Here is an 18,164-nt window from a genome sequence, read left to right on the forward strand (position 1 = left end):
AGACATTAATGAAATCATCTCTAAACAGCCTTATGCTGTGAAACAACTAACTTTTTGTATATAACATTCTTAGGTTTGGGTTGCTTTTATAGCTCACTTCACAAGCCTTTCATGACTCCATAATTAAATATAATAGTGTAAAATCATTCATCACAAACTAAGTAGCTTTAGACCATTAACCAATCAGTCACAAAAAATATCAGATTCAACTCCTCATGGTGACCATTTAAAACTCAAAAAATGTGACACATCCCAATTCAGGGGTAAAAGGATTGATGATTGATGTAATGATGAGATTGTCAGTCCACTTCAACCTCCCCAACCACCCAATACAGGTGTCAGAATATCAGATGGATATACAAATAAATGCCCTGTATACTGTAACCAGCATATCCAAATAAGAACCCACCCAGTACTGAGGCCATGTCTGGTTTAGGTTTGGAATAAAAATTCGAAAATTAATGAAGATCTTAACGTTTCAAAAGTTAATTTAGTTTTGAACTAATATGACATTTAATAATAAAAAATATAATTAAAATGATAAATATACAAAACTAAAAATGTACATTGATCAAAAAATATAAAAAGTTTAAACCAGATGCTTGCACACATTTACTTCATGGACTGTGGAAGACTAATACCTACTAAAATTGGATTACTATAAAGATAATGTTCCATGTCTTTTGATGCATTAGATACATTTATTAATGCCATATAAGTATCAAGGTTGCTTAAGATTTTGCCATATCCGTATGTATACATTTCCATGCAATGTTGTCAAAGTATGCCAGATCAGATGTCCAATACGTACACCAAAAAGTAAAGAATTCAAAGACCTGAGATTTCTGCAGAGCATAATTCTTACACAATACAGAATATCCAGAGCTTGAAGTACAGAATAAGTCAACCCTACAGCGAATGATTCACAAGAGAACATCAGCAGGAACAAGGAAGTTTATGTTGACCAAGAGAACACGAAACCAAAGGACCTGAATGAGATACTAGAAAAAGGAAGTTATGTTGCATTTTAGAATAAATGAACTAATAAAATTTGCTGATTAATTTTGAAATAACAGAAGATTTTCATTCCCATTATACACTGTTCAAAAACCAAAAACTGAGGCCAACTAATCCTTATTTAGGGGGGAATGCAGAAAATTGATGTGTTGAAAATCTTCATATTAAAGGTCACAATATATGGAACCGCATCCACACCGTTCCACGCGCTCAATTTCATTGTATTGACTATCGGAGTATCTGCAATTATGGTATTCAAATCATTAGCAAAGCTGCAAAAAAAACCATTACAAAGATGAATATTCTCCTTATAAAGATGAAGCATATCAAAATCACACTTGAAGACAGAAATTGACAACATATGATAATTCTTCACAAGAGAATATGACTGGATTGGGGGCAAGGAAATTATTGTGTTCCAAAAGGATACTCAAATGATCCACATAAGCTATGAAGCAAATAAATTTTCATCAAGCCTACACTTGAGAAGATGTCCAAGAAGCATAAGAACATAATCTCAGGCAAAAAAGTTCAAAATATTATAGCTTAGAAGGTTTACAGACAATCATCACTCCTTGCCATAGCCCTCGGAGTGGAACAAACTTGAATGGACCACACATAAGAAATAGAAATGGTAATCGGGCAGCTAATAAAGATCTTTATCACAATATGATTAACAATAACATGAATGAAAGATCACTTCTGACTACAAAATTTGAAAGGTCAACAACCAGGATATAAATTAAATCTTATAGAAATATTTGGTTAACTCTTTATTGTGTGCATGCCATGAATAATACACTCAAGGAAATGAAATAACTTGTTGAATGATTAAGAGTTATCAGTAGTCAACTTGTTGATCCTATTTGTTAAAGTTTAGCTAGTTAGTGAAGTAATTGTTTGTCACACCATTGCTATACAATAGTGTATAATGTATATAAGTAATAGTATATATAAGCACGAATATTTTCCATCATGTACTACATGCCCAATATATCTCTTGTTATGTGATGTATATATAACTGAACTGATATATAGCATCTACAAATGCCAAAAAGCAGTTCCGGTTAAGCACAATCTGACTATCTTCCTCTATTCTGCTTATCTGCTATGTTTTGTTGCACAATCATACACCAGAGAACCAAATCTGCATACTGATGCTCATTCGCACATCACACATCAGCATTCGCACATCGACCATACATCTACCATACCAAAATGATCATACAAATTGATCTTATATATCCGCACCGCCAAAATAAATCAATTCAAATGTCGGCTTCCAAAAACCACATAACACGCAACATGAAACATATAACCATAAGTCGGCTCAATTCGTCCACAAATCCATATGCAGACCTAAACAAGATGTTAACAAGCTTCTCACGCGTCGGCACAATTACCTCGACCTCAACAACAACAACCGAAATCATCCCAAAGATTTTGGATCACACGTTACACCACTTAACATCAGAATGACTTTGTTCTACCTGAATTACCAAATGCCGGACCTTCAATCTCGCTCATGAATCAACACCGGATATTAGAATTACAAAATAAGTTGCCTCGAACCTCAAATCATCTACCTCTATTACCGCAACCAAAGTTATGCAACCAAAATCAAGATCTGCACAATGTACTCATACTCTCTCGGATACTATATTCGACCTTCCAAACTTATGCCTAATGAATAATACAACTTCCAGTAAATCAAATCTACATATATCGGATATGATTTTTGAATTGAGTTGCCATCAATGACAACTCCTAAACATCTCTCATGCATCAATCTTCATCGGAACAGTGTCTCTTGCCAACAATCTCCCCCTTTGGCATTGATAGCAACACTGTGAAAAATGACACTGTACATTCAAAAATGCAAAATTCCAAAACTCAAAAATCTCCAAGACTCAACAAGCTCCCCCTGAGAGTATACACCATTTTTCACTTCACTCTCTCCCCCTTTGACAACAATGCCAAAGATAGGAATCCACCAAAACTTATGTACAAGGAAATACTCAATATCTTATATGAATTTTAAAGATATCTGCAAAAATTGTTCTAAGGGAGTGCATGTGATCATCCCAACCCTTCTTCAAGTTCTCCAAAATATTGATCAGAGCACTAAAAAGATAGGCGTGCATCTCTGCTCCTCTACGATCTATCGAAACACTCTTATTCAGAACATTCATTGCATCCTGTTGACTACTCAGCAAGGTGTCTAACCGGGGAGTTATTAGATTCCGGAGTTCTCCCACTCTACCAATTATTCTATCAAAATTCTTGATTGAGGCTCTTGATTTTGTCCAATAGAACCAACACCCGTGCTTCACAGTTACCAGCAAAAACTGATTGGGGGGCAAAAGACTGAGAAATACAGGCTAACTTTCCTTCACACTCCTTTATCTGCTTATCTATTTCTGTTGTGAACTTCGGCAAAATTAGACATGACTTATATATATTATTGCCTTCATCCAATGCATCCTGAATAGTCTTTAGAACGATAGTTAAACTAACCCTATCACCTTCAACCATCTTCAAAATTGTTCTCAACTGCATAGCATTAAATTGACTCAAAACCTTAGCATCTGCTGCTCTCTCCAAAGACACAATGTGAGTCTACTACATTGAGCATGCTTCTAAGGTTACCAAAGGGAGTATCACCTGAATCATGCTTAAAGGATGGCAAAATTTTCTCCAATACATTTGTGGCCAAAGTTATCAACTCTGTCTTCGGTGTGAGATTTGAGTAAGCCTTCACTTGCTTTTGCTTGAGCAAGAGTTGCTAGCTTCAGTGCTTGGATGGGAGACATTGAACTAAGATCTATTGGCCCTTGAGTGAAATCATCCAAGTCAGTGACAATCTATTTTCCCTTGTCTGCTACAGTGTCTCTTACCACTGTCACCGGAACCTGTTCACTCACTTTTTCTCCCTTCTCCTTCTCTACCACTTCTGCATTTGCATCTTCCTCTGCAACTTCTTCCTTTTCATCATCTACTCCCTTCCCTGCATCAACTTCTCCTTTACCATCTCCAATCTCCTCAACTGCCTTTTCTGAATCAACATTTGTCTCCAGAGGATTCTTGTCAGCTTCACTAGAGTCGTCAACCTTAGCAGTATTAGCAGTAGCATCTGCAACTGTATCCTAATCAATTGTCTGCACATCCGGAGTGGAGGGATCATCATGTACATGTACTTTCGGACGGGTGTCATCTTTTGCCGGATTAACTTCATATTTGTGCTCTTCCATAAATTGTTTCAAGATTGTTTCGATCTCTTTAGCCACTTCATCTATTTTACCGAGCATGATCTTATTTACTCTCTTTTTGCTCTTGAATCTGTCCTTTGCACTCTTAAGCAATCTATCAACTTCAGCTTTAGAAATTACAACACACAAATTAACTAGTACATACTCTCTTATTCTCACATCCTCCAAACTAGCCGTATGCCTCCTGGCATCCAAAATATCATACAAACCCTTCGGAATCATAGATGATAGTTCTATTAAGGCTTTGCTATATATATTCATATACTGTACAATAGCTTCCTCTATAGCTCTTTGATCATTATCATCACAGTTTTCATAATATACAAATATGTTCTTCAAATTTCCTTCTTTTACTAGTTCATCAACTATTTCACTTAATGTCATTGGGGCATAACAGTATAAGTACCTTCTATCTTACCGGACTTCAAAGCTTCATCAAGCTCAGACTTGGGCTTCATGTCGGGTCGAGGTCTACGGGATTGTTCAGCTCCAACTGTAGGCTTTTTGCTTGGCTGAATTTCATCGGATGGAGGCTTCCGAACTACCCTAGCAGAGGTAGTTGTCTTCTTTACCTCTCTCACTGCTTCATCAAACTCTGTCTCTTACTCTACAATGACTGCTACATATTCCCTTTCTGGCTTTCCTTTCTTTCTCTTCTCAGCTCCATCGATTGACTTGGTTTGTGGCTTGGGTGGAGGGACAGGCTTCTGAGCACCGGGGGTAGGTGCTGACTTGGTTTGCCTTGGCTTGGTTTGCTTGAGAGGAGTGGAGACCGGTTTTGTATTTGGTTTTACCATGTCCTCCTCTTTCAAAATATTCTGCTCTCTAGCCCTTCAAACAGCTTCCTTTGTTATACCCATTTGCTCTGCAAGCTCTTCTGGGCTCAGTGAATTTCATATACAGGTCTAGACTTTTCTCCTTGTAAGTGCCAAACCTTTCTTATTTCTCATCAACCGATTTACTCAAAAGGTGTTGAACATATACATCAAGAGTGTTTCCATCCACATCATACCCCCCGGGCATGATCCATACTGTTCTTGGTTCTACTGCCTCCATAAGGCATAGATCTTTATCTACCATGAAATAGATGGTATCCTCATATTTTTCAACAATTTCTTTAGTAATCCTCTCTACTCTGCATCATACCTTGGAATGATTTGAAATAGCCCCAAAGAGTAGCTTTCTGAGCTTTAACATCTCCCAATCCTTGCAAACCTTCTTTGATTTGAACTGCCACCGGTTTGTCATAAGCCCACTGTACCTTTCCTACACCGGGGATCTCATTCATAAAGTAAAATGTCAAATAGACAATCAAAGAGCCAAACTTGAAAACATGTTTCTTATCTTGTTTAATCTTCTTCAGGTTGCTCATTAGCTCACTTAGAAGTACTCCACACAAGTCATACAATTTTGTTCTCCTTGAGTATCTGATAGGCTGCATATATTGTAGTACCAGATACTGAATTTTGTCTGCTCGATTGACACCTTATACCCTATCACCATCGATGCAAATCTCACATCATATTCGACTATATCACTAATTATCATCAACCGGTTGTCATGCTCGGATCCAGTTACCATAGTCACAGTTGTGTTCTTTACATGCCTCAATCTAGGGATCTCACCAGTTGCATTTAAATAGGTTACCGCTTGAATGGCTTGCTTTGTGATCTTACGTGGTCTATCTAGCCATATAAACTCATCATGAATACGACTCAAAACATACCTGACCCATTCGAGTTCATTGAAAACCGGAAAGTGAACAAACTAGATAAAACCCTTGTCTTACAGTATTTTGAAATCAGGCTTCAGATTCCCCATCTCATCCATCATATGCTTGGTGTATAATGATAACATATATGCATTGCCAAGCTCTTCGATATTGCAGTGAATGTAAACCCTAATGTCCTCGTTATGCAACACTCCATACGACACAAAAGAAAATGCTCCATTCAGATCATCTTCTACCAATTTGAACGGGTGTTTCTTGAATATTGGCCTTGCCCTATCAGTAATCTCTACTACCAATGGAGTTGCTACACCAGATGATGATGCCATTTCGAAATAGGGTTATAAATAGATAGCTCGAATATGGATAAATACCTTTTCACCTTCAACCGAATGCTAGGAATCTCCGTCAGATCACTTTAAGCTTTGTTTTTGCTACTTAATCTCTTTCGCCTCACTCCTCTGCTCTTTCGCTTCGTTCACAATGTGAAGAATGAATGATAGAATGCCTTTTTATTCTCCAAAAAACCTAACTTTAAGTTGTAATAAATGCACAACCCTAAAGGTTTCCTGGATACTCTGCTTCCCAAGAATTCATCACCGGATTCTCAAATTGCCATGAAATCTTCCGGATATTGTTTAACATCAATTGCACTGTCACTCAGAATCTTTTGCAACCTTCCGCAGCCGGTTACAAATCTCAAGAAGGGGTTTTAAGGATCTGCATGAAAAACTTTCCCCCTAAGGCCCAAATGCCTTAAGATACGGGATGAGGTTCCAACAGCGAAATTTGGTGTCGAGTCATTCTGTGCATTTGAATCTTCCTTCTTAACCCACATCTTCTTATGTTGCTCTCTCACCTCTTCAACCTTCGCTTTGCCCTTTTCATCTGATTTGTTCTTGTCTATCGAAGCATTCTTGCTCACATTCTTGCTTCTGCAATATTTTGCAATGTGACCGGATTTGTTGCATGCATAGCAAACAACATTTCCTTGCATAGGCCTGAAGTTCATCTGATTTGGTCTCATCCTGCATTGGTTAGAAATGTGTCCAAACATTCCACAAGCATAGCATCTCTTACTTTGGAATTTATTCATCACTACTTTGCACATGTTTGACTTATGATCAAAGTTGTTGCATTTGGAACATTGACCGGTAAAGGTAGGGCCATTATTCATCATCCTATTTTTGCATTGGCTTGCCATATGACCGAATTTATTGCAAACAAAACATTTACCATTGAATTTATAAGCAATAGGTTGTAATGTCCCCTTCTCAGTGAGGAGTAATCAGTGGTCAATTGGCCTATTTCGGAGACCCGTAAGCTGATTGGAATGGAGAATTAGGGTTTCCTATTTTTGTGGAGTTCTGCATGAGCCATTTGAGGATTGTCCGGTGGGAATTCTACATTTTTGTTCATGGATTCCTTTTGGGTTTTTTGTGAATTTCACAGTGGTATAACAAGCATTCAGTTCTGAGATGTCCGAACTTACTAGTTTTAGTAAGTGGGTGTTGCGCTGACTGGATAGTACGGTTTTATGGGTTTTTCGCGCTCTCTCACAGGATCTGACGAGCATGTCTTTCAGAGGAGTTTTCATGACTTGCTAGTTTTAGTAAGTGTCAATTCGGGCAGTCATATTTTTGGCACTCTTGAGCAGAGCTCCAATCCAATTCAGATTAGTGTTTTCTGCACCTCCGTTCACATGGTTGATTTGGCAACAATCAGTGGTTGATTTTAATTGCTAATTAAATATTATTACTTTATTCTAAAGTTTAATATTTAATTATTCTGACTAATTATATTTTGGAGGAATGACTTAGGAAGGAAAATTATCTTATTTATCCAAAATCCCATTCTATTTTCCTAAGTCAGGTGGGCGTCCAAATGAAGTCATTTTAACACTTAATTTTATTTTCTCAAAGTTCGAACTTGTGCACCTTGATAAAGTTCGATTAGGGAGGCTGGAAAGGGGACGCCATGTCTTGAGGTGACATCAAATGAAATGATGTGAGTTTTAGATGTGTTTAGGTGTCATTTGCATTTGAATTTGAGAGGGAGAAATCTATAAATACAAGGTTTGGGCTCCTCATTTCATAATCTTGAGAATTTACACCATTATGCTGTTGGAATGGTTAGTGACTGAACTTCGAAGTTGGAAGAGCTTCCTAGTTGCTTCAGTTTCGTACTTGAAACACAATACCTAGCTAGATAGTTGTTTTTGGGTGCCGTTTTTGGAGTGTTTGATTTAGTTTTCAGTGTGAGTTTTGGAGTTTCTATGTTGTTGTGTTTTTGGTGTTGTTGGTGCGTATTTGGCTGGAAATTAGTTTTATTTGTAGCTACCTGTGTGTTGAGAGCATCATTCTGGGTATCGGCTCTAACTATCTGTACTCCCTGAGCGATTGAGATTTGGAGATTTAGATTTTTTTGTGCAGATCGAAATTTACAGCTTGGTCGTACCATTTTGGAGGTGCCTCAGTTTGCATGTCTTCTTGTGTGGTGATTTTGGTGTTGGTTCGAGTTCCTTGCTTGTTCGCCTTGGTCTTATCTATGGTTTGCCTATGTTCGTGCGCATTTTGGAGCTGTTTCGGAGGAGTTGTTGTTAGGATAACCGGTGGACAACTAAGAGGGGGAGGTGAATCAATTGTCAACAAATTATAAAACTTTAAGCTCACATCACCTTCTACCGAAATGCATAAACCAAATACCGGAATAACAAATGTAACGGTTGAGCATAAATTTAAATTACAGAATAATTAACCAACCATCCATAACACATGACACCAAGATTTGTACGTGGAAAACCCGGTAAAGAAAAAAACCATGGTGGAAAGCCTACCCACAGTCAGATAATACTTCTGTAGCAAGTATATGATTACAATAAGAGGGGTCTGCACATGTAGGAAGGCACACTACCTAGAGCACATTGTTCATCACAAAGGAGCCTCACTGACTACAAAGAAATCCAGACTACAATCCAGAAATAAGAATGAATTACAAGAATAGCATCTCCTATGCTTGAGTACAGTTCCGATTAAGCTCAATACCAGAGGTCTTGAACATCTTTCACAAACCCAATTCGATCACCTATGATCACCCAAAACCTCTGCATATGATTACAACATTATTCGCACACAGATAATCCTATATCCCATAAGACCCACGATCTACAAAGAGATCTTACATCATATTTATACCAACCCGGGACCTAAACAATTAGGTCGGCCACCTAAAAGATAATACAATAGATCCGTTACATAATCCTGCAAACCAATGATAAACCAAGTTGGCCTAAGACCGAAACAATAAATCCAACCAGTGACACATCGGGATCATCAACCAACACATTACACAAACCGGTCCATAACCTAGCAAAATAAGATTAAGATAGAATAGGTCCGGTCCTAAATGCAAACACCACCGATCAACTAGAACACGATCAAGATAACCATCAGCATCTTGATAACCTTCTAGAAGCTGCACCAACACCACTTATCGGATTCATCAAAAGATCTTCATCAAAGCACTGCTGGTAAAACCCTTACCGGTGACCAAAAGGCTTCCTAGAACAAATGATAGCATCCAGATCATCAAATCCCAAACCAACTGAATGTGATATGCATCAGGAACACATGAATACCGGAGATGGTCTCCAAATCAATATCATAAACCAACCACTCTACTGGAAGCCGATAGACAGCAAAACAGCTAGTGTTGACATCAATGACAAAACATCAATGCAACACATAATCAATTCCTCCAAATTGCCAACAGTTGTGTGCATATCAGTGTTGTTGGTCCAGTTCTGGAATTGCTGGTATTTTATATCAGACTTGTTATTTTATGTCTTTGGCTTGAAATCAGCTATAGTTTATTGTTGTAAGCTTGTAGTACTTCATTGTAATCATCCTTGTATCATTGGTTAGTAGTACTAACCACTATTATTGGACTTGAAGTGCTCATTGTAATCCCCACTGCATAAGTGGAAGAGGCTAGCTTGGGCGCCTTAGTGTTTGTAATTTCAGTTGGTAGCTTAATCCTCCCGCTACATAAGCAGTCAAGTGATATATGTTTGTAATGGTCCTCCCGCTGCATAAGCGATCGAGTGATATCTATTTGTAATGGTCCTCCCGCTGCATAAGTAGTTGAGTTGAGCTTTGTTGTTGTGTTTAGTCCTCCCATTGAAACATTGCGGTAGAGTGATTGGTGTTGAGTGTGCTCTTGTTGCCTTGACTGGTTCACCGCCAAGTATCTTGTTTACCCGCTGGAAAGCAGAGGGGGTTGGCTTGCCACCCATTATTGTAATCAGCAGTTTGCTACTAACGATCCCCTGCTACTGTATCCTCTCACCCTCCCAATTTGGGCTCTCGGTGATCAAAAGGTGTAGGGTTCCTTTTATATGTTTGGATTACATTATTCTAACCCTGATGGTTGATTGGTGTGATTATGATCTTGCTGTAAAAATAAAAAATAAAATTGTGGGAATACTACATAGGTTGTCTTACCAGAGGTCTCTTGTTCTTCCGATGATTGTTTTGTCTAGAACCGGAGGATTCTCCTTTCTCATATCCAAGTCCTCGCATGTCTTTTCCACTTCTCTAACTTTTCAGCATTTCATCTAGCATGGCTAAGCTAGCTTTGAATTTTTCTTTGTACTCATTAGCAGTGGAAAGTTCAGCTCTCAGAATTATGATCTGCCTTTCAAGTTCTTGCCCATCATTCTTGGATTGCACCAATTCAAGTTTCAACTAATCATTCTCATGGTTCAATCTGCGACATTCATCAAATCTATCATTCAACGACTGAGTCAAATTTACCTCATTCTTCTTCCTATCTTCAATCTCCTTTCTCAGCTTCATCACAATGGATTGCATCTCATTTTTTAGGGCTGCATTATCTCTAGCAAGCTTCTCACATTCATCTGTCTTGTCTTGTAGGGCTTGATTATCAATGCTTTGTTCTTCTTTCTCCTTGAGTTTATCCATCAGTTCCTTTCTCTTTTCTCTGGATGTGTTCACTTGTTCTTTCAGAGATTCAATGAAATTTTCAGCAGCATCCAGACTTCTCCTTAGGCTATTTTTTTCTTTCATCGTTACATCAAGATCTTCAAGTGCCATAGTAAGTTGTTTCTGCAAACCGGAGTCCATTAAATCAATCTTCCGGATCTTCTTCAAGATGTTAGGCTTCTTCCGAGGAACTAAGCTCTAATACCAATTGTTGGAATCAATGAACACTGAGAGGGAGGGGGTAAATCAGTGTTTTGCAATTCACAAATTTATTAAACTGATGCTTATACCACCGCATGCATAAGAATGAAACTAAAGTACAGAAACATAAACAAATCAACCACAAAATCATAACAATAGGAATTTAAGGTGGAAACCTGGAAAGGAAAATAAACCACGGTAGGATTGAGACCCACAATATTATTATACTTTGATCAGGAGTATGATAATATTACAAAAGGGGAATGCACTTGCATTCAGGCACATTGCCTAGAGCTCACTGCTTAAATACAAAAGAAGCCTACAACCCTGCAGGACTCGTTGTTCTTCAAATGAGTTACAAAAAGCAATAACAATAATTGAACTGATATATATCATCTACAAATGCCAAAAAGCAGTTTCGGTTAAGCACAATCTAGCTGTCTTCCCCTGTTCTGCTTATCTACTCTATTTTGTTGCACAGTCATATACCAGAGCACCAAATCTGCATGCCAATGCCCATTCGCACATCACACATCAGCATTCTCACATCTACCATGCATCTACCATACCAAAATGATCATACAAGTCGGTCTTATATATCCGCACCACCAAAATAAATCAATTCCCATGCCTGGCTTCCAAAACCCGCATATCACGCAACATGAAACGTGTAACCATAAGTTGGCTCAATTCGTCCACAAATCCATATGCGGACTAAATAGGATGATACCAAGCTTCTCAAGTTATGCAACCAAAATTAAGATCTGCCTCGAACCTCAAATCATCTGCCTCTATTACCGCAACCAAAGTTATGCAACCAAAATCAAGATCTGCACAATGTACTCATACTCTGTCAGATACTATATTTCACCTTCTAGACTTATGCCTAATGGATAATACAACTTCCAGAAAATCAAATCTACGTATACCGGATATGATTTCTGAACTAAGTTGCCATCTATGACAACTCCTAAACATCTCTCATGCATCAATCTTCATCGGAACAGTGTCTCTTGCTAACATAGGCTAGATTGAAGCTTGTGCTAGACAAGAAGAAGAAGATGGAAAGGGAATTCAATGCTTTGAAGAACTATGTGCAACAGCTCAAGAACACAATAAGGCAAACTAATCCTTCATGCATTCCTTTGTCATTGCTCCTGCCAGATTCAGTTGATTATTTAGAAGAAATGAAGACCTCCTCACATGTGTTGAAGAATTGGATAGATAGTTCCTTCACCAAGGCAAATGAGTTTGTGGAAGAGCTAGTGAATATATTTGATAGAGTTTCTAGTGTTCTTGACAAGATTCAAGTCCTCATGGCTGCTTATGATGTTTTCACTTACACTAAGGATTTCACCATCTCGAGACTACAAGTATTGATGAACATGACTTGGTGAATGCTGGAGTGGTAAAAGAAGGGCAGTCACATGACTTTTTAATGTCCCCTTTCTAGCACATGTTGTATGAGGTTGTCGTTAGCCTATTTCTCCATGGTCTCATAGGCTAACTAGGACATTTTAGGGATCTTTGAAATTTCCCCTACTAGTAGGCTGCCAATTCTAGTAACTTAATAATAGTTCTGATCTGATCTGATCTAATCAATGGTGCTTCCACTAGATGCTTTGGATTCCTTTCTTTTATATCTCTCAATGTGAGGGAGAGGTCGCACCTCTTCATCATATATGCCCTTTTGCAAGAGACACACCCTTTCACCATTAGCACCCTTTGAAAGAGTGCAACTCTTCATTATTTCTGCCCTTTTAAAGGGACACAACCTTTCACCATCAGATCTGCACTTCTAATTCCCAAATTATCCCCTCCTCAGATGAGGTTCTCTTCTCCCTTTTATATTCCATGTTTGAGGGAGTTGTGACGTTTTCAGACATGGACCCATTGCAAATGGGGACCCCCTACTTTTTAGGCCCTCCCGATCTTTTGGCTTGCATTTTTGGGGTCTTTTCGCAGCAGTCTCGTCAGTCTCTCTACTTTGCAAGTGTTTGGGGGTCATATTGGTCAAGTCTGCCTTTCGTTTGAGCAAATTCGGCTAAGTCTAGGGCCTGTTTTGTCTTTTTTGGGGGTTTATGCCTTTTGTCCTAGATTTTAGGGGTTTCTGTTAGGGTTTTGGAAAAAATGAACATACAACTGGAATCGGAACCCTTCAAGGAACCTCCCAATAAAATTTGAGCCCAACCCGAAGACTTTCTATTTTTAGAAGTCCCTATTTTTAGGGATTTTTCGAGTCCCGAAATGTCGTCATTTTGCCAAAAATCGAACTTACTATTTTTAGTAAGTTTCTATTTATAGTAAGTCATTCTTGCACCCTGTCTAGGGGTCTAACGCTGACACTTTGAAGGTTTCTATTTTTGGAAAGTCAGTACTGGCAGGGTCAGTCAGACAAGGCGACAAGGATCAGATGTTCGTAGACATTTCTAATTCCGAAAAGTCAGACAGTAGACGGAGAAAGCCAGAAATGGGTCAAGTGCTGGAAATCCATGCCTAAAATGGAAAGCTCGGGAAAACACTTCAAAATCTTAGAAGGTCAAAATATTCTAAGTCTGGGAGATTAAATGATGGAGAAGCCAAGGACAGAAGGAAAATCCGTGAATCCATGGCCAAAGCAAAATTCCGCCCAAATGTGGAATTGGGCGCCAGAATGGGATTCCCAAGGACAGAAGGAAAATCCATGAATCCATGGCATAAGCAAAAATCCGCCCAAATATGGAGTCAGGCGCCAAAATGGGAGAAGCAAGGAGAGAAGGAAAATTCCATGAATCCTTCTCCTAGTCAAAATTGCGCCCAGGTATGAACTTGGGCGCCAAAATGAAGATCCCATGGATTCACAAAGAATTCCATGAATCCTTCTCCTAGTGGAAATTCCGCCCAAGTAAGGTGAAGGGCGCCAAAACAGGTTGTCCAAGGATAACAAAGAAAAAAGGAAATTCCTTGGCCAAGTGTGATTTGCACCAGGACATGGAGTTGGGCGCTGAATAGAGGAGGTCAAGGACGGAAGGAAAATCCATGAATCCTTTACACTAGCAAAATTCAGCCCAAGTATGCAGTTGGGCGCCAAAATGAGGAAGGCAAGGACAGATGGAAAATTCTATGAATCCATGGCAGAGTGAAAATTGCGCCCAAGTATGCAGTTGGGCGCCAAAATGAGGAAGGCAAGGGCAGATGGAAAATTCCATGAATCCATGGCAGAGTGAAAATTCCGCCCAAGGATGCAGTTGGGCTCCAAAATGGGTCAGGCAAGGATAGATGGATAAATTTCATGAATCCTCCACATAGAGAAAATTTTGCCCGAGCTAAAAGTTGAGATTTCACCTAAGGCATAAAAGCCAAGGAGAGAAGGAAAAATCCATGAATCCCTAGCCAGAGCAAAATTCCGCCCAACTATGCAGTCAGGTGCCAAAATGGAGAAGCCAAGGAGAGAAGGAAAAATCCGTGAATCCATGGCCAGAGGAAAATTCCGCCCAAGTCTGCAGTCAGGCACCAAAATGAAGAAGCCAAGGACAAAGGGAAAAATCCATGAATCCCTGGCCAAAGCAGAATTGTGCCCAAGTCTGCAGTCAAGTGCCAAAATGAAGAAGCCAAGGGCAGAGGGAAAAATCCATGAATCCCTGGCCAGAGCAAAATTGCGCCCAAGGCTGCAGTCAAGCGCCAAAATGAAGAAGCCAAGGACAGAGGGAAGAAACAATGAATCCCTGGCCAGAGCAGAATTGCACCCAAGTCTGCAGTCAGGCGCCAAAATGAAGAAGCCAAGGACAGAGGGAAAAATCCATGAACCTTGGCATGATGAAAATTCCGCCCAAGCTAAAAAATTGAAATTTTGCCTAAGGCATGGAATCCAAGGAGTCAAGGAGGAATAAAAAGCAAAATTCCTCTCGAGCGAATTTTCGAATTTGCTATTTTTAGACACCAAATCTCGACCAAGTGGAAAATTTTATAGATTCAGAATCGAGGTGAAATTCTTCATCCAATGAACCTGGCTCCTAAATTTTAGGAGAATCCCTAAAAAATAGGGATGTTGAAAAGGAGACATGGACAATTCACAAAACAATGAATTCCTTCCTCAGGAGGAATTCCCGCCCCAACCTTGTGGAGGGCGCTAGAATGAAGAGTGCATGGAGAAATAGGCAAATTGCAAGAGTCCTTGACCAAGGCATTTTAGCGCCCAAGTGAGAGAAGGAGCGCCAGATAGAGGGATGCAAGGAATCCATGGAATTGAAAGAATTCCCCACCAAGTGTAAAATGTCGCCTAGGAACACAGCAATGCGCCAAAATGATCTTCTCATGGATAGTGCACAAATAGATGAATTCCTTCATTCGGGAAGAATTGCACCCAAGAAGAAGAAATTCCAGGAAAGGTAAAAAATTGACTAAGTGTTTGAAATTTCTTCCTTCAAGACAAAGTTATTGGAAATCATGAAAATTGGCCAAGGTATGAAGGATTTCCTTCCTCAGGGTAAGGAACAAATTTCTTTCCAAAGGAGAATTCCTCCACAACAAGAAATCACATCCAAGGATGAATTGAAGATAAAATTTCTAAGGCAAGGAAGGAATCAGGGATGAACTAAACAAGAAATGAAAGAACAACAAAGAAGTGAAAGAACGATGCAAACGTAAGGCCCCTTGGATTACCAGCAATCACATCAGCCAACTGAGTCACGTCCATGCATTGAAGGAACCTTGGAGTCGATTGTTTGAACTTCTTGCAATCTTAGCATACAATCGCACTTTGATCAAGAGAGAGTGAAGTGACCGTTAGGCAACTTTATTATGTGTTCGACATAGTCATAAAAAACACGTCAACAGGAGTCACAACTTTCCATTGCATCTCTTTTGACCATTCATTAACTTAATAATTCTAATTATATTTAATTATATTCTCTTATATTTTTATTTTTATTTTAATTTTATTTTTATTCTTTTGAATTTAAATTTGTTATTATTATTTACCATTAAATTCTATTCCAAAGTGGGGACACTATAGTCCGCCCCACTTAAGATTGCTTGTCCTCAAGCAATAATCATGGAATGTTCAAAATGATTCCCAATATGAAATGATTTTGGAAACACTCATGGAATAAACATGTTGCTACCCTTTTTTTGTAAAAACCCTAGTTCTTGCCCTAAATCACCATTTTTATGTAAAACTCCAAATGGAACAAGATGCATACCTAATTGAGATCTTGCAATAGGTTAGGAAACCTTTGAAACTAATAATATAAATATCTAAAGAAATATAATTAAGCATAAATTAACTTAACCAGGGTCTCGTCCAACTCCCTATAGGAGCTCAATCATAAGAAAGTGGGAGTAAGAGGAATGATGAGGTGTCCAAGAGACCCTCTACCCTAGGCCCAAGAGCGGAGTGAAAAGCAGAGCCCTCTTGACCTCATGGGACCATTGGTCAAACTACCATGAGGTGGGCTACCTAGTGAGGTATCCTATAACTATTCCCCTTCATCACTTCCATCCTTATCCCCTTGTTAATAATCAATTATGATAGAGTTTGGAAAGATAAATAGGGTGTCTTGAATGTCCTTCCCCTCTAAGTCCAAGAGCGGTGGACTCCGTCTTACACCCCCTTGGCCTCATGGGACCATCGGTCAACTACCATTAGGTGGGCTACCTAGAGGAGGACCTCATCACTGTTCTCCCTCTTTGTACTTCCTTATATTAATACCATGGCAATTCGCTCAACATATGCATCATAGGGTATTCTTCATACAAAATGATAATATGAATTACATATACATTTCATAATTATGTAATTTTAAGACAAGTTTTCTCTCATCATTGTCTCGCATCACTTCTTTTAAATGGTTTGCACAATATCATAGATATCACTTTATGTTAAGAACTTATGATTAGAAGCATGACACACATCTATGACCTCAAACACAATGTTCCTAAATAAATATGTCTATAGTAATAATAGACACTCATGGAGCAAACAAACACATCAAATATGAATCACACACGGAGCATACACTTGAAAACACAAAGCATATGCATGGATATCTGCAAACATGGAGCATACATGTGAATACACATATTGTTAGATTCTTTTTCCTTAACTCAAATGATTCATTGATTCATCTTTAGATTCTTTACCCTACAGGATGGTAGGATCATTGCTCTGATACCACTAAAATGTCCCCTACTAGGAGGCTACCGATTCCTGTAACTTAATAATAGTTCTATTATGATCTAATCAATGGTGCTTCCATTAGATGCTTTGGATTCCTTTCTTTTATATCTCTCAATGTGAGTGGGAGGTCACACCTCTTCATCATATATGCCCTTTGGCAAGAGACACACCCTTTCACCATTAGCACCCTTTGAAAGAGTGCAACTCTTCATTATTTTTGCCCTTTTAAAGGGACAACCTTTCACCATCAGATCTGCACTTCTTATTTTAAATCAGATCTGCACTTCTGATTCCCAAATTATCCCCTCCTCAAATGAGGTTCTCCTCCCTTTAATATCTCATGTTTGATGGAGTCACACAACTTTTTATTCCATCTCTTTGACCATTCAACTTAATTAAATTCTAATTATATTTAATTATATTCTTTTATATTTTTATTTTTATTTTATTTTTATTTTTGTTCTTTTGAATTTTAATTTTGCTATTATTATTTACCATTAAATTCTATTCCAAAGTGGGGACATTACAATCTTGAGCATATTTGGCCTAGGCAGTTTCAGTTGCAAGTGATTTTGATGTGCCTTGATGGGTTTTTGGGATACTTACTATTTATAGTAAGTCAGCTGGGCCAGGTCTAGATCGACACTAAACTCATAAATAATATCCTAATGATGATAGTTGTTTTTTATTGGAGCTTTTAATAATCATTTGTGATTATTAATTTATTTATCAATAAAGTAAAATTAAATATTTAACTTTATTAATGTGGGACTATAGTTAAGTGGAAG

At 38.5% G+C, this 18,164-nt stretch overlaps 1 protein-coding gene across 1 annotated transcript in view; it reads right to left on the reverse strand.

Moving 5' to 3' along the window:
* Positions 1 to 661: 661 nt before the first annotated feature.
* LOC131033078 (uncharacterized) overlaps positions 662 to 18,164 on the reverse strand; it is a 46,256-nt gene continuing 28,753 nt past the window's right edge. Inside the window, exon 2 of the mRNA XM_057964218.1 lies at positions 662 to 1,257. Within this exon, the coding sequence (XP_057820201.1) occupies positions 1,182 to 1,257 (76 nt within the window). The 3' untranslated portion in view covers positions 662 to 1,181. The remainder of the gene's footprint in view (positions 1,258 to 18,164) is intronic.

This window comes from Cryptomeria japonica, chromosome 7, assembly GCF_030272615.1.
Source record: "Cryptomeria japonica chromosome 7, Sugi_1.0, whole genome shotgun sequence".
Taxonomy (NCBI): domain Eukaryota; kingdom Viridiplantae; phylum Streptophyta; class Pinopsida; order Cupressales; family Cupressaceae; genus Cryptomeria; species Cryptomeria japonica.